The 18,409-nt window shown below is 38.0% G+C and overlaps 1 protein-coding gene across 1 annotated transcript in view; it reads right to left on the minus strand.

The window, feature by feature from the left end:
• Positions 1–983: 983 nt before the first annotated feature.
• Positions 984–18,409, minus strand: part of Lrrk2 (leucine rich repeat kinase 2) — a 142,325-nt gene continuing 124,899 nt past the window's right edge. The window contains exons 44-51 of the mRNA XM_021183253.3: positions 15,544–15,738; positions 14,060–14,253; positions 12,564–12,636; positions 10,612–10,796; positions 6,368–6,520; positions 5,210–5,418; positions 2,499–2,570; positions 984–1,836 (exon numbers count right to left, since the gene is read on the minus strand). Coding sequence (XP_021038912.1) covers positions 1,715–1,836; positions 2,499–2,570; positions 5,210–5,418; positions 6,368–6,520; positions 10,612–10,796; positions 12,564–12,636; positions 14,060–14,253; positions 15,544–15,738 — 1,203 coding nt within the window. The 3' untranslated portion in view covers positions 984–1,714. The remainder of the gene's footprint in view (positions 1,837–2,498; positions 2,571–5,209; positions 5,419–6,367; positions 6,521–10,611; positions 10,797–12,563; positions 12,637–14,059; positions 14,254–15,543; positions 15,739–18,409) is intronic.

The following is an 18,409-nucleotide window of genomic DNA, read 5'->3' on the forward strand; positions in this document are numbered from 1 at the left end:
TTGGGTATCCTAAGTTTCTGGGCTAATATCCACTTATCAGTGAGTATATATTGTGTGAGTTCCTTTGTGATTGTGTTACCTCACTCAGGATGATGCCCTCCAGGTCCATCCATTTGCCTAGGAATTTCATAAATTTATTCTTTTTAATAGCTGAGTAGTACTCCATTGTGTAAATGACGACCAACCCAGGGATGCTCACAAACAAAGGAATAAGCCTTTTTCCATTGATCACTAATTAAGAAAATGCCTTACAGCTGGATCTCATGGAGGCATTTCCTCAACTGCGGCTCCTTCCTCTTGGATGACTCTAACCTGAGTAAGTTGACACATAAAACCAGCCAGTATAGTATGTCACTATGAAAAGTGGAAATTGTTTCCTAGTTAAGAATTAATGTTCCTTATTCAGGAAACATGTAAGCTATATATTTGTTCCTATGGTTTGGTGGTAACTGTAGAATTATGTAATTCTGATAGTAATATTTTATTTATATATGTATATATGTGTGTGTATGTATGTATGTATACGCTTATGTATGTATGGTAACAAATTTAGGGAAAATATAAGAAGATGCATTAGAACAAAACCAAGGAGAAAGCAAGTAGCTGGAGCGATGTCTTAGTTCTGAGACCCACACACAGCACCTGGGGCCAGAGCCAACAGGACGCTCAGCAGGTAAGGTCATGCTGAGCCTCATAGCCTGAGTCCAATCTCTGGCATCCACATGGTGGAAGGAGACAGCTAAATCCTGCAAGTGGTTGTGACCTCCATTTGTGTGTATGACACACACATAGACATTGATCACGAACATGTAAGAAGATAATAAGTATGTACAAAGGAAAGAAATGTACCACAGGAAATGAACACTGTATTTACAGCAATTATATAAATGTTAGGGCATCCACACTTAAAGGTGGAGTAGAAATCAAGAGACTGTCATTCTCAGACACGAGGCCTTCATGTTTCTATCTGGGCTACTTTTAAGCAGTTTTCACTAAGTTTCCTATTGGGTTTTGGAAACAAGGCCTTTGCTCACAAACTGTGTTACGTTTTTCTCGGCAACTTTAATGGAATTGTCCTTTAGATGAAATTGTGTTAGCTGCAGTTTGCATCAGCGCTCAAGATAATTCCTGAGCTAACAAAAATCTTTATTAGTGAAAATATGACAGTTTACATGAATGATGATAATTCACTTGAAAACAAGATATGAAAGAGTCTCTTACTTGGAAATTGACCAGATATTTTATTCTACTCCACTGAGTCCATAGATAATCAAGCAACATCTGTGTCGTAACCAACAATTTAAAATAGGCTTTATCTTCACAACACATAGCAAAACAAACATGATATTTTTATTAATTTTAGTATAAATACTGAAATTAAATGCTTTGTAGATTTCTTTTGTTTATCCCTTCAAATTAGTTAAGGAATATAGAAAATATAATGCTAAATTAAATAGTTCTTTAAAACATATTTGCTGATAAATATTTTTACATATATTAAATTAAACATAAAACATACACATTCCTTCATATACATATGAGCTTTGTAAAGAATAGGCATACTCTTTTCAATGTAAACATTTTAAAAATATATTTTAAAAAGAAGAGTACATTTTCTAACATATTGGTGAGGATGTCCAATGTCCTTTTCAATATAGTGATGAGGATGTCTGATGTCTTATTCAATATAACATCGAGACTGTCTGACGTCTTTCTATTCAACAGATGTTTTCCTCATTTTATCAGCTAATTCTGTTCTTACTTCAATGTGTTTTTCTAAATTTTGCACTTCGTGTGGAAGATTGAGGTCCCAAATAGACAAACAAGATTGTATCTCTGTAAGAAGAAGAGAAATTATATTTCAACAATCCACTATGAAACATTTTTATTTGTGTATATTTTGTTCTGAACAAATGTATACACATAAATTTAGCCTAAAAATGTACTAAGTTATTGTTATTATAAAACAATTTTCCCCTTGGAAATGTTAATCAGACATTAAGAAGCTCCAAAATTTCAAGAAGAACATTTTAGAGCCCAGCATTTCATTTACTGAAAGAAATAGAATTATTTTAAAGATTGTTCAATATTGGACATCATAGAGATCATCCTAGGAAAATAAATTGTGAAAATATTCACTTCATTTAAACTTATTTGGGTTGTTAAAATTTAATTTTGAAAATGTCTGTGTTACCTACATTTTAAATCGTGAATTGGAATTGCTGATGGGAGCCAATGTGATGATTTGGATGCTAAAGGAACTATTTGCAAAGCCAGAAGATCTGAGTCTGAACTCCGGGAAAGACTGCATGTTGTTCTCTGGCCTTCACACATGCACCGTAACACATGCGCCCTAACATCTAGTGCACACAGGCACACATACACAAGCAATAACATTTTATGAAGACATTGCTGAGTGTAGAATGCGTTACACAAGCCATCAGCCTACAATGCACAGGGCGCTGTCCCCTCAGCACGGAGCATGATGTTAATGTTACCTTTTTGTTCTTGGATACCCTCTGTACTCTTCCGCTTGTACCCCAAAACCAGCATGACATTCTTAAGGCTTCCTTTACCAAAACAAAACATTAAAAAAAATACTGTTAAAATAATGCATTAAATTCAACTCTTAAAAATTCAGCTATCCACATTTTAAACACAAATATACTGAACCTGAGTTACCACTGCTACTGTTTTTTGTTTGTTTGTTTGTTTGTTTAGATTTATTTATTTTATGCATGTGTGTCCACTGTAGTTGTCTTCAGACACAGCAGGAGAGGGTATCAGATCCCATTACAAATGGTTGTGAGCCACCATGTGGTTGCTGGGTTACTGAACTCATGACTTCTGGAAGAGGTCAGCAGTCAGTGCTCTTAACTGCTGAGAAATCTCCCCAGCTTGTCACTGCTACTCTTTAGGGCACACACACTTCAGTTATATAAAAACCTCTTCAACAGATCAGCATTTTTTAAAGAAAACCTAGGCTATTTATAAGAATGTGAGACAACTCTTTAACCTTTGTTCTATAATGGTTTGATATTTACACTTAATTGCTCCCCAGGGTTAGAACATTAAATGAGAAGAAGCCCAGGAAAGTGCATTAGTCAAATAGAGGCATAAACATGAGGCACCTGGAAAGCAAGTTGGGCAGATTCACTGAGAGCCTATAATATCACATCTGTTGAGTCATTGGCTAATTTATTTGGCAATGATCCTTCGACAGTGTGGTATATACTGGGTCTTTGACAGGGTCCTACCAATATGGTATGGATGAAAACATGCAGACCCTCCTAATCTACATGGAATTTATGCTCTAATAAAGATCCAGTCATTAAGGGGGGAAATCAAAATTGCCCAATTTCATGTCGGTGGAGGCACTCAAAAAACGAAAGAAGGACCTCAACTTTATCACCACAAGCTTCTTTGAGGTGTAACACATGAGCTACTGCATCCAAAAGCAAGATGAGACAGACCAATGTGACTAATTAAGAGGAAGAGCCCCCCCCCCCCCCGGGCCAATGCTTCATGCGGAACAGAGCCCTGTGAGAGGCTCCACTTTCCTGAGTCAGAACTAATAAGAAAAGTGCCCAGCCATGGAGACAGGTACCTGAAATACTAACAGATGGTATATGTTGTAACTCAACTCACCTTGACGCTAAGACCACTCACAGAGACTTTAGTGATAACCAACCACTTAGACCCCAAAAGGCATACAAACCAAAGGTGAGAATTAAACACACTTGGTAGATAGTGGCTGTGGATGCAACCATTGTGATATCTCTCTCCCTGGTTATTTAACACATATATGACGGTTTGAAATGCCAGGCACACCTAATTCTAGCTCACACATGCAGCTCAGGTATCCAGAGATGAAAAGCCCATGCCAGGCAGGGGAAACTCTTTTTGGTGCTAAATTTATTCCTCTTATGGGGAGTGTTTCCCTTCCCATTTGTTAAAGTTTCACAAGCCAGCTTTTGGGGTGCCACACTCCACTGAAATATTTTTGTCATTAGGTCTGCATACATGGGGCAATTACTGTTTTCTAAATAAAATTAGTCATCTAACAAAGATACTAAAAAATTCCTTTGTGAAAAATATAGTCCACACGGTACCTTGATTTATTCACATTTAAGTGGAAAAAAATATGAACAAGAATATGAACCATGGGCTGGGGAGATGGCTCAGTGGTTAAGAGCGCTGACTGTTCTTCCGAAGGTCCCGAGTTCAAATCCCAGAAACCACATGGTGGTTCACAACCATCCGTAACGAAATCTGATGCCCTCTTTTGGAGTATCTGAGGAAAGCTACAGTGTACTTACATATAATAAATAAATATTTTAAAAAATGAATATGAACCAAAGCTTGGATAAAATTTAAAAGTTAGCAAAGATAACCGTGGACTTGGGAGTTCATTGTGCATCATTGCTCTAAGAATATAAATTTATTTAAAGAGTAAAACCCAGCTGGGCGTGGTGGCGCACGCCTTTAATCCCAGCACTAGGGAGGCAGAGGCAGGCGGATTTCTGAGTTCGAGGCCAGCCTGGTCTACAAAGTGAGTGCCAGGACAGCCAGGGCTACACAGAGAAACCCTGTCTCAAAAAACAAAAAAAAAAAAAACAAAACAAAACAAATAAAGAGTAAAACCCAAGCCGGAAGCTGGCCAGGGTGTGAAGCTTACAGTAAGCTTAAGCATTCATTTGACTTATTGGATGAAGAATGAAATATACACGGTATGCACTTTCTCTTTTGCCTTAGATATAGTGAAAAGAGCTCTTGAGAGCTAAATTGGTTGCATCTGAGGTTGCCTGCCTCTCTTATGAGACTAAAAGCATCTATCCCTTCCAGTGTTAACTGGCCCTACTCAGAGGTTAGCCCAGTGATGGCTTCATCATGTGACCCTTGAAAGCACTACAATTTGCATCAGAATTCTCCTTAAAGAGATTTTACTTTAAAAAAAAATGGTATTTTTGTCATCATAAAAGGTATGAATTTAGCTGGGCGTGGTGGCGCACGCCTTTAATCCCAGCACTTGGGAGGCAGAGGCAGGCGGATTTCTGAGTTCGAGGCCAGCCTGGTCTACAAAGTGAGTTCCAGGACAGCCAGGGCTATACAAACCCTGTCTCGAAAAATCAAAAAAACAAAAACAAAAACAAAAACAAAACCCCCAAAAACAGAACAAGTATGGATCTATCTAAAGAAAGAAACTTGCCTAATTGTGCTGTGGCCATGGCTCTCACAGAATCACAGAAATTGTGAATGGTGCGGATAACTCGCCGAGTAGAAAGATCCAGGAGTAAGATGTGGCCTCCTCCAGTTCCGATCCAGAGAGCCGTGTTCTTCTGCAGGCAGAGGGCCTTCACCCTCCCAGAGTAGGACAGCTGATGTTTCCATTCCTTGTTTAGTTTTACCATCACCTCCCTAGAACCATAAAGAAAGTATTTATTCAATGTTCTAATGGCACTGAAGAGACTTGGAAGACTTACCTATGCATGTACAGCTTACTAAATTTTAAACAATGGCGGTGTCAAGGCAGTCATCTTGGAATTCTGAACACAGGTTCCCTGGCTTTAGTTACCAAAATCACAGGAATTATGATTCTTTATTTAAAAGCAGCACAGCATTTTCAGGAAGCTTCCATCCATCCTCCCTCCAACTTTAAACAACTCATTGTACTGAGGTAATGTGAGTTCTGTGTAAAATAGCTTTTATGCTGTATTGTTTAGGGATTAATGACAGGAACAGAGCCTGCACGTACATATTCAGTAACCATGCAAGTATCAGGGTCTGCACTGGAAGGAAAACCTGAAAAAATGGAAGGCTGGCTTTATGCTCTGGGTAGAGTTCAAGACTGCAGAGTTCAATTGTTTAACACAAAAAGCCAGGAAGCACATTCCTTTTCCTGAAGCACAAGTTTTCAAAGATATTGATGATTGCCATAACCTCTCAACTTTAGGAAATTCTTAAGTGAATTAGATGGATATTCATTGTTTTGTAATGAATGTTATAACTTGTAAATATTTACTATAAATACAATGAAATCTCCTAGTGTTAATATAAAGGAATTAGTTTCAATGCTCTCTGTGAAATCCAAAAATTACAAAAGAAGTCACTTATATTCAAATACATAGATATATAGGTGATATACATATAATCTATACCTATATAATATAGATAGATAGATAGTATGATATGATATGATATAGATATATATGTGTAAGAAAATACATAGATGTGTTAACAAAGAGTAAACTTTCTCCAAAATATTGTTTTTAATTTCCCTAGAAGACAGGAATAAAGAAAAGCCACAATTCCTTTCTCTGTAGACCCTGACTTGTAAAATCAGAGGTAGAGTAACCAATTCATTTACTTTAAGAAGTGCACACAGTCTATTAATTCACAGAGCTTTTCTGCTTTCTTGTCCCACACCTCGACGACAGGGCTGTTTTTCTTGGCAATATAGAGGGCTGTGTCTACTGCCAGCGCTATGATGTTAGAATCGCTGAAAGCCGCATAAGAAAACCTGAGGGGGGAGAAAGATAGAAAAAATATATTCAGAAAGTTAACGCTATTTGCAAAATCAAACAAGTTGTGCTGTCGTAATTATAACATATTTTTCCCTCAACCCAGTTGAATGACTTGGCTACTTAACCCATTCTGGTTAACTGGTTTGGGCTGTACTTGACCACAGAATAAACTGTACAGTTCTGCAGCTTAGGTCAACCTGATTCTGTATGGAATTTTACACGACCTCTTAAATCCTCAAAGAAATATGGTGTCTGTAAGTTTTAGACACGTCAACAGAATCCTTGTTGCCATGAGTGTTAGAGAAACCTGAGAGCCTAGAATTGTACCTAAAATTAAAAAGATGTGGAGATAAATTACAGTGGCAATGTCTCCAAACATCAAAGAACCCCAAGCTTTGTAAACGTAAGTCAATCAAATATGGAAACAAACAAACAAACCAACCTTCCACATAGATTCAAATGAGTACAACCTTTACAGAGCTTGGGAAATTAGACACTTGTTATTTATTCTCCTTGAGAACAGAAGAAAATAGAAAGCATTTTCAAATATTGCTCTTTTAACCTTACACATAAGTGTCATATATAGCTCACAAGCAGATTAGAGACTGTAGGCCCCATCTGCATGGCATGCTCCAGGCTCACTTTAAGGTTTCACCTTAATGTCAGCTTCTCTGGAATTCTTCCCTGATCTCTGGGAGAGAACAGGCAAGCTGTTTCCTTCCCCCTAATTGCATAGCTGTAATCTCTCTCATAGTCCTGTTAAACATAAAGTCTCACTCATTAGTGTATCCCCCACACTAGACTGTCAATACAACTTCCTAAAGACAAATGCCAATCTCTCCTATATGCCCACAATTCAGTGCACCATTATCATACACAGTGAAGTGTGTGTGCTGTGCTGGCCCATTTGATTCACTGAGTGGACAGAAGGATGGATCAACAAAGAGTGAACTAGCAAGGTTGAATGGGCACCTGGACAAAGTGAGGAACTTCAAATTAGTGATTGACTTGGACAGAATATATAGAAATGTCAGGGGAATTGAAAAAAAATCAATATTTCTTTTAATAAGCAGGAGGGTTTTTTTTCCTCCATTTTTTCTTTCTGTTCTCCTGCCAGAGAGCCATTGTTTTCATTGATTTTGCTCAAGTGTTTGCTGAGTCTCCAATAAAGACTTCCGTGAGCATGAACATAAACACATGGTTTTAGAACCACGCAACAGTTTCGTGTGTTGTCTTGTGTTGATCTTTAACCATAAAATTACCTCCCTGCAGGCTTAATTCAGTGATACAGAAGTCACCTAGCACTCACAGGGCCCCACGTTCTGTCCTACCATAATAAATGCAAATAAATTTATAAAAAAAGATGAATCTCAGTGCCTAGATACGCAAAAAGAATACATCTTACAAATGGTAAATAATCCACCCCCAGGCCACGTGACTGGCATGTTGCAGAAGTGAGACACAAAACGAGTCTCAGACTCTAAAAGCGGACATTTTTCAGTACTACATATGTCTTCCAGTCATGGAACACAGCACTAACTATAGGGTACTGTAATGACGCTGTCCCCGATCAGTGCTCTGACCTCTGTGTATGTGGAGAGCACAGCAGTAAATACCCTTAGAACAAGGCAACTGTTACCCTGTGCCTTATGTGATGTGAGTCTTCATCTCTCTAGGAAAATGAACCCCTGGGTGAGGCTGCTCTTCATGGCTGTTTTCCATCCACACAAGGTACCAATACATACCCATGATACCATCAAATGCTCTATATCAAATGGATGTCTCTGCTTCTAAAATATTTAAGGATTGTATACTTCTCTAAAAAGTGAATATCACAGAAAAAGGAGGCTATCCAAATACTTACACATGCTAGTAAACACATCCAATAAATATTGCAAAACTACCACTCATCTGTACTGACTTGTAATATACTGGAGTATATCTTAATGATGATTATGTTTTAGAATCATCTAATACCATAATCCATTAAAGCATTGAAACTGAAGCCAGAATCCTCTTAGTTGTCTTGATTTCATTGGCATGAAGCAAGGCCTGGGCATGAGACTGACTGAGCTCCCTAGCAATTTTTGATCACAGCTCATGGGGAACCACTGTGAACAATGGAATTAAGATATTACATTAAAAAGCAGTAGGGTAACTGCTGTGAAGGAAAGGCCTGGGGCAGTGAAAGCACAAGGAGAAGCCAGGGAACTTCCCTGAGTGGAAGGAGAGCGGCCACACAGGAGGCAGCATTTGGACCGGAAGCAGACCAAGCAAGAGCTCAGCAGGGAGGAGGGATGCAAATGGGGGCAAGCCCATGGAGAGGCTGGGGATACACCAGGGATGTGATCTTTGAGAGTAGAGGTGATTCCAGTTTAGCCAAAGTGCAGGGGCAGCAGTGAAATTTGAATCCAGACAGTTGAGCTGAACTAAATGAATATAGCACAATAGGGAGGGCCAGAAGACTTTCAGCAGGAGAGCTACTTGGCTTGCATTCATGAGGGTTCTTTTTCTAATGTGAGACAGACTGGAGAACAACTTATGGCCCAGACGCTGAGAACTGGATAGGAAACACCTACTCTTAACACAGCCACAGCCACCCTGGGCTATGGTAGCAGCAGAGAGGTTCAGGGGTTTGAGAAACAATGGGGAAAGCCAAGTCACTATGAGAACAAAGGACACTGCTGTCAAGGGTTAGCCCCAGTTTCAGCACTGGAGATCCAGACAGACACAATGAGCAAGTCCCCCGGAAGAGAGATTTGCGACCAGGAGCTGGTGGCTGTCACATCAGTTGATGTACTTGAGAGCACATCAGGTACTAAGCGTTATGTTAACATCCTTACACTAATCTTATTTAACCTTCTAAACATCCCTTTGGGATGAAAAATAGGACAATATCTGAGTGACAGTGAAATGGATACTGATAGGTGATTCTCCAAGTTAACAAATCCAATACGCAGCAGAGCCAACATCTGACTTTGTGTTTGCTTTTGCCTCCAGACTACACTGCCTGATACTGAGGAGAATAAAAAGGAAAAGTAGATTTGGTTAAAATCCAATTAAAATGGAACCACTTCACTGGAAGCTACTGGACAACTCAGAGGAACTCAACTGTAGACAATGACTAATGTCCCAAAGAACCCACCAGTAGGACATAGATCAGTGGGTAGGGGACGGGACCCATGGGCCCCTTACTAATTCAAGGAATGGGTCTAGTCTTGGGTAGGCCTGTAGGCAATCGTAGCTGCTATGAGGTTGTGACTATATTGAGCTGTCTTTGTCTTGCTCAGAGGTCAGCATTTCAGCTATGACCTCTGAGGCATAAATGTCCTTTTTAGGACTGAGCACTCTACCATCAGTTACTCTCAGAACCCCATGGTTGCACAGATGATAATGGTTAAACTCAGTGGAGAGACAGACAGACAGAATGACAGACAGATGGACAGATGGACATAGACAGAGATAGGCAAAGAGTAGAGTTAGAGACACACAGAGAGTTGGATATTCTATAGGAAATTGTAGAGAAGAGGGAACTACTTAGGGGTGGGAGGGAGACTTGAGAGGATATGGTAACAGTAATCAGAATGTCCTTTATACCTGTATAAAGTTATCAAAGAACAGATTAAAACACAAAAGATTTTGAAAATTTGTGCAACATACTAGTTCAATGCTTATATATTTTCATTTTGTTTGAAACTGGTGTCACTAACTTGGTCGTAATTTTGATAACCAATTATTAAATTTAGAAATTATCATACTTAAAATCTAAGTTTTGTTACAACTGATACTTAAGATATTTGTAAATAACTGGACATATAAAAATCCACAGCGTCAGTTAGCTGGACATCATTCCCTCCTCATTACAAATTTCTGATTTTAGCAATAATTAAACAATGTTTTAATGCTACTGTGATAGCTAGAACTTACTAAATTTTCTGTTAAGGTTGTTTCATCACTTAAGAGACAAATGTTGCATTTCTGATGATATTTAGTATCAATATGGTCTGTGAGTAGTTTATTAATATAATTCTAAAGAGAAAAACATGAGTAAATAGTAAATTGGCTGTACAGAATGAAAATAACTTACAGCTGGTTGGTTTTTGTCTCGATGAGTTTCTGAATGGTGAAATCATTGGAAAAGGAGAAGACCTTTGTGCCACACCCTCCCCATGTGATGTGTCTTTCAGATGAATTCAGGGACTCGCTCAGGCACATCAGGGGCGTACTGATGTCGCCTATGTGTAGTGTCTTCAAGGGGGCAGCTCCTTTACACTGCAGAGAGTAGGAGAGAAAGCTAAGCGAGCGATGCGATGCTGGCAACATTCCACTTCACAGAAGTGCTTTCTATTTTAAATGACATGGAATAATTTAGGCTTTCCAAAATTTCTACTAAGACAGGGCTTAGTTAAACTAGCATTCAAGTTGTCACCTCATGATCAGACTCTTCTCTTCCCTGTGCAAAGAAACAGCATGCAAAAAACAGCCTATTCATCAGAGCTGCTTCTCTTTCTTTCTTTTTTTCCCCCAATCAGTTAATTATTTTATTTATTTCACTTCCTGATTGGAGCTTTCACTCTCTCCTCCCAGTCTCTCCTTTTCCCTCCGTTCCCTTTCTCTTCAGAAGGGAGACCTCACACAGATGTCTTATAAAAGAGATATAGGATATGACCATATGTGACTCTCCCCCCCCCCCAAAGAGGTTATGACTCTCAGGTTGATAACCACTGCTTTACACGATTAAAAGGAAATGTTGGTGTCACGAAGTGGAAGCTGTTGGACTAGATGGAACCATGAAGAATTGATGGAAGAATAAATACTGTAATAACTAAAAGACTCATTACAGGAAGTTGGATGACTTATTCAGCACCTAAGAAGTGTTTCCATGTAGAGGGGAGGAGAGAGAGGAGGAAGGGAGGGGAGTTGGGCTGGGGAATGAACCCAAGACATCCTAAAGGTTCACTGCATTCTCTACTGAGCTATGCCTCCTGCTGCCCACCCAGGAAGTCAAACGTCAGTATCTTTTTTTTTTTTTTTCTGGAATGTTTTTATAGAGAATATCTTCTTCAATCCTACAGATAGAATCATCTCCATTTCTATCACCTCAAATAGGATTTCATCTTTTGTTTACCTTCAGTTCATTCATAATTCATATAAATCATTGACTCCGGCAGCAAGTATTTTCCGAGGCTGTATTATTATGCTAAATGTATGGAACAATAAATAGATAACAGGAGAAATATATGATGCTTCTTATCACATTAGGGAGAGATATGTAAAACGAACTCATTAAAAATACACTTTTGCTGGCATATGCAATAGTGTCTGGGTTTGGTGGCTGATTATGGGATGGATCCCCGGGTGGGGTGGTCTCTGGATAGTCCATCCTTTCATCTTAGCTCCAAACTTTATCTCTGAAACTCCTTGTATGGGTATTTTGTTCCCTATTCTAAGGAGGAACGAAGTATCCACCCACTGGTCTTCCCTCTTCTTGATTTTCTTGTGTTTTGCAAATTGTATCTTGGGTGTTCTATGTTTCTGGGCTAATATCCACTTATCAGTGAGTGCATATCTAATGACCTTCTTTTGTGATTGGGGTCTCATATGAGGCTATGCCAGTGCCTGGCAAAGTTAGAAGTGGATGCTCACAGTCATCTATAAGATGGAACACAGGGCCCCCAATGGAGGAGCTAGAGAAAGTACCCAAGGAGCTGAAGGGGTCTCCAACCCTACAGGTGGAACAACAATGTGAACTAACCAGTAACCCCAGAGCTTATGTCTCTAGCTGCATATGTAGCAGAGATGGCCTAGTCGGCCATCACTGGGAAGTATTGCAATACTCCTTGGCATTGCAAACTTTATATGCCCCAGTACAGGGGAATGCCAGGGCCAAGAAGCAGGAGTGGGTGGGTAGGGGAGCAGGGCGGGGGAGGGTATAGGTAACTTTCGGGATAGCATTTGAAATGTAAAGAAAATATATAATATAAATAAATAAATAAATGGGGGGGGGACACTTTTATGTAAGACGCATTCAGCATTTACCTTAACGGCTTTATCTTCAAATATCATTAAGTTACCATCAGCAGTTCCCACCAAAAGAAAGTTACTTTGCTTGCTGAAAGGAAAAAAAAAATACCAAGATTGTTACAAAATAACATTGTTTTGAGTAACCTGGCTTTTAAGTTCTCTCATCTTGTCTAAACTTAAGACAGGTGCCTCTCTGACCACTGTTTTAGCCTCCCCTCCTGAAAGCACAGAGATTATGCATCCATTTTCCAGTCCCTGGGGAAAAAAACAGGGACCTAGCTTCAGTAAGGGACAATTAGCAAAGACATGTAGCAAATTCACAAGAGCGCTCCTCTGCCACTCTCCACAATATCCTTCAATATCTTCCACAACTGTAACCCATCCCTGTGCCTAAAGTTCTCCCATCTTTGTTTCAGTGAGATCGAGTTTGCTATCTTTTCCCAATGTTAGCACCAAATAAAACCCTCTTTGCCTTTGTAATTCAATCCAATGAAAGTTTTCTTCAGCATTATCCAAATAGTTTCAACTCCAAAATTTATAGAGTGATTTATACAGTGCAGTTCACACTTCGGGCTCCCAAGATTCATATTATATACTACTTTCTCCAGTATTGGCTTAAAACAAAAAAAGCATATCAAATATAATCCTAATGGTTCATAGAAATCATCCTGTCTTCCATAATATGTCTCCCAACCTAGGACTCAAGCCTAAACTTCTGCTACTTAGATATACTGATTATGATCTATAAACCAATTGCATAAGAACTTCAATCTCTTTGGAATATGAGCTCTATAAATGACAAAAACTAAGAGATTTTTTAAACCTCTATTACCTATTAGCAGCTTAAAATTTATTACAATTTATTTTAGCATGGGGGATGTAAGGTGTACAGGAGCCATAGTATGGGTACAGAGGACAGAGGTCAATTTGAAGCACTCAGTTCTCTCCTTCTACTCTGTGGGGCCCGGGTATTAAACTCTTGATTTCAGAGTTGGGAGCAACTCTGCTCATTATCTACTGAGCCACTTCACAAGCACTTAAAAAGAAAACAACTTTTACACTTTATAAACAATGTAGATTATTTCACAAAGCAGTCGTTCAGTAACTACAGTTTCAATGCATCCCATTGAATCACCAAGTTGGTGCTATATTGATGTCTGCATTCAAGGAAAAATAAATAAACATTCAGCATCAATTAGACACATGCATGCACGCACACACACACACACACACACACCAAGGCAAGCTGACCAAGGCAAGCTGACCAGAGGGGAAGTCATAGCATAGCCACAGCTGCCCATGAGAAATAGTTGACATCTTTTACCTGCCTCAGCTATATGATCATATAGAAAAGGCAAACTTATCACTGTGGTCCTTCATGATTCTATTTAAAATAAGCAAACCAATAGCAAGCAGCAGAAGTCAGGAAATCTCTACTGATGTAATAATGCTGCAAATAACTAAAGCACCTGAAATTTCTATAATTTCCTTCAATTAACTGATAACCTTACCTCTGCTTGGCAAGGGAATTGCAATGCAAACAAGTGACAGAATCAGTCATCTTTTCCAGGGTGTGTCTCTTTGTCTCCTCTTCAACATTGATGACCAGGAGAGTTCCAGACTGTGTCCCGCACACAACCCAGCTCTCTTTCTCAGCAGCGAGATGCACCAAAGCCAAGCATAGTATTCTACTATCAGTAACTTCCTGTAAAGAAAAGAAAGTTAAATCTTGGAGACATGATTTTACGTTAAGTTACAAGGTCATGTATAGATTGAAAATGTCCTGTTATCAACATCCTTCAATATGACTACCTTGTGTGCTTACTTTTACCATCAATGCCTATTTTATTCAGTTTTCAACAATAGATAGTAAATCTGGTAAAGGTTTTTTGATACCTAGTTTCAGAGTATATCTGAATATGAAATTAAAGATTGAAATTCATTTTTTTTCAGAACCAATTCTTACTTCATCAAGATCATATGAAAGGGTTCATTCACCTTGAGCATAATTTTTGGCACAATATTTCAAGGCAATAGTCAAAATATCAAGTTACTCTTTAACTCTATAAATTCAACTGTTAATTTATTGATCTATCTTGTAGGAGTCATATATAGACTCTTTTGCTCATCCCCCCACTATTGGGAGTGTTGGCTGCCAACAGATCCAGAAATGTGTGATAGCACAGCCCCAATTCTAAAGCTAATGGACAACTGACATTGAAGAATGAATGTCTCACCTTACATGTAGACACCCTAGGACTGTCTAACCCATTGTATGTAGCCTTTGATGACCATCTGACTCCTATTATGTAGAAGGCACCCAAAGACCATTTGACCTTTTGTGTGGACATTCATTGGACATCTGGCTTTTGTGTACAGGCACCTGTTGACAAACTGGCCCCTTGTGTATGGACACCTGATGATAGTCTGGCACTTATATATGTATACTTGAACATCTGGATTTTTGTGTGTGAACAGTTCACAGTTCTGGTCAGACTCCAGAGTCCTTGAGGGAAGAGACTGTGGCTCATCTTCCTCATAAATCACATCATTTTTCTGAGACTCGTATTCTGTTGTCTTCCTTTGCCTCCTGCCAAGCTTCTCATTCCATGAGTCATAATTAACTGACACATGCACACACATGCCACACACATGTATGCATATATACACAGACATATATGTGTATACATATATATATATATATATACATACACTGTATATATGTGTATATATACATACATGTATATGTGTATATATACATATATATGCTTATATGTGTATATATGCATACATGTGTACACATATACATATACTGTGATGTTAAAACAAAATGATCTGGTTCCACAGCCACTTACTTGTTCTAAAGGAAAGTTAATTAAAACATTTCTACATTGGCTCTTATTTGATTTCCTCCAAAGTAATTTTTAGCTGATGTAGGCTATAAGTTATTTTAAAGTATTCTGAAAGATTCTAATTTAAAAGGATTCATATTTACCTCATAGCTGTATCTTTCCGTGTTTAAGTCAAATAAGGAAAGCTGTCCTTTTTCCGTGTTCCCGCATCCCAACCAGAGAGTCGCACTCTTGCTATTGAGATTTGTGGCAACCATGCATTCAACAATGATGTTCTTAGGTATTAAAATGTGTCGCATGAGGCAAATTAATTCAGCCGAATTCAAAATGTCAAAGACCTGAGAAAGTTTGAAAATAATGAAACAGCATCCATCAAGTTGACATTTCTTTCTCATAGATCAAATGTGTCCTAAAGCTATATTAAACAAAACTTACAGTTCTCAGTTAAACTTTGACTTGATAATTTAGATCATTAAATACAACAGTCCAAATTACAGGTAAAATTATATATAAAAACCAAGCACAATATGTACCCTTTGTATACTGTGCATGTTATATACTATATGTACCCTTTGTATACTGTGCATGGTATATACTATATGTACCCTTTGTATACTGTGCATGGTATATACTATACGTACCCTTTGTATACTGTGCATGGTATATCCTATACGTACCCTTTGTATACTGTGCATGGTATATCCTATACGTACCCTTTGTATACTGTGCATGGTATATCCTATACGTACCCTTTGTATACTGTGCATGGTATATCCTATACATACCCTTTGTATACTGTGCATGGTATATCCTATACATACCCTTTGTATACTGTGCATGGTATATACTATATGTACCCTTTGTATACTGTGCATGTTATATACTATATGTACCCTTTGTATACTGTGCATGGTATATACTATACGTACCCTTTGTATACTGTGCATGTTATATACTATATGTACCCTTTGTATACTGTGCATGGTATATACTCATTGTACGTGTGCTATGGTACTTCTTTTAACATAGAAAGTTCAAAAGTGCTAACTAAACCAAATTTATGTACTTGTACTCAATTCTATATTTCAGAGTCAATCAACTGGGAAAAGAAAAAAAATAATGCATCACATCAGAAAAGAAGTACATCTATCAGTTGTAGGAAGTGAAATCCGTATTTGTTTAACAAGTTAGATACCATCTCTAGATCTGCATTTGAGTTTTCCTTTAAGTACTAAAGAACAGAGGACCACTGAGTGCACAATAAGCAAATCTAAGCAAGAGCCAGGATGCTAGGAAGAGAACTGGGCCAGCCTCCTAACCTACAAGACCGCAACAGAGTTTCTTATTCTCTCTATGCCTGGCTTAGACAAGCTGATGAATTATCCATCCTGCTTAGTACAAACAGACTGTACGAAGACAAATTCTGAAGTACAAGCTTTGCAAAGCTATACTACACTTTAGACTCTCAGAGCTACGATGGAGTCCATAAAATACAAATAAAGAGAAACAGTACTTGAGCAATGAAAAATTTTACTATGATAAAATAAGAAATAAAATAAGGGAGCCACATGGTTGAAGCAATTGTAGAGTGTTTGTCATGGTCATTATTTTTGTACTGCACTATTTCTGATCAGGACACTGAAAGTTGAATAAATCTTCAGATATTGCCCATGATTTAAAATCAATACAGCACAACAGAAGATCCACGTTCATGGTAATCTATGAAAGTTCAAACTGACCTAAAGTATAGCAAGAGTTTCCTTTCAGATATTATGTCAGAAGGTATTACTTTGCATCAACTTCTAGCTCCAAATAACTTAAAATATTGGATGAATTTTTAAAATGCATTGAATCCAATCTCTTAGTTTATGTCTTCTTATTGGGGGAATTAAGGCTATTAATATTGAAAGGTAGCCAAGAGCAGTATTTATTAATGCTCATTATATTGTGATCACAGTGTGTGCTCCCCTGCCACTTTTGACTAACTGTTCTGGGATTATTCATTCACTGTATCATTTTGTGGGTAGTTAATCTCTTCAGGCTGATGTTGAATTTGTCATCCCTTCTATAAATCTGGATGGCTACATTTATTACTATAAAATGTTTCCTTTCTCTGGGAAGTGTGATTGATAGTTTTGCTGGGTATAGTAGTCTGGGTTAGCATCTATAATGCCTTAAAGCTTGTAGAATGATGGTTCAGGTCCTTCTAACTTCCAAAGTCTCCATTGAGAAGACAGGTATTATTCCAGATTTTGACTTCAAATATGACTTGGTCTTTTTCCTTTGAAACTTTGACTATCTTTTCTTTATTATGTATATTAGATAATTTTTATTATGTGTTGTGGGAATTTTCTTTTTCAAGACTGTCTTTTTAGTGTTCTGTATGCTTCTTGTACCTCTTTAGTTTGTGTAAATTGTCTTCTGTGATTTCGTTAAAAATATTCTCTATGTCTTTGACCTGAGTTTATCTCCGTATCCCTATTCATTACAAGTTGATATTTTCATAATGTTCCAGATTTTCTGGATGTTTTGCACCTGAATTTCTTTTCTAATTCAAGAGTTTCTTTGAGTGAGATAACTATTTCTTTTATCTTGTCTTCAAAAACATGAAATTTTCTCTCCCACATCTTTTAATCCATTGATGAGCCTTGCCCATGAGGATTTTGACATCCTTAATATTTCATTTCCAATTTTATTTCAATTTGAGTTTTCTTTAGTGGTTTTATTTCTTTGTTAAATTTGATGTTCATTTCTTGAGTAGTTTCACATTGCTCATTGAGATAGTTATCCATATCTTATATAAGGTTCTTGAGCATATCCATAATTGCTATTTTGAAATCCTTGTCTCATATTTCAGATAAACTGCTTTTCTCAGGTCCTAACACAAAACACTTGCTGGTCTCTTGTTTTGGTTGTTCACAATTGTTTATTTGTTTTTGTGCTGAGATCTAAGCATCTAGAGTTGGGATGTTTGGGCTATTTCTTGCTGTGGATATCTTTGTTGAGTAG

The sequence above is a fragment of the Mus caroli genome, unplaced genomic scaffold, assembly GCF_978045245.1.
Source record: "Mus caroli unplaced genomic scaffold, Mus_caroli_1 scaffold_16, whole genome shotgun sequence".
NCBI lineage: Eukaryota > Metazoa > Chordata > Mammalia > Rodentia > Muridae > Mus > Mus caroli.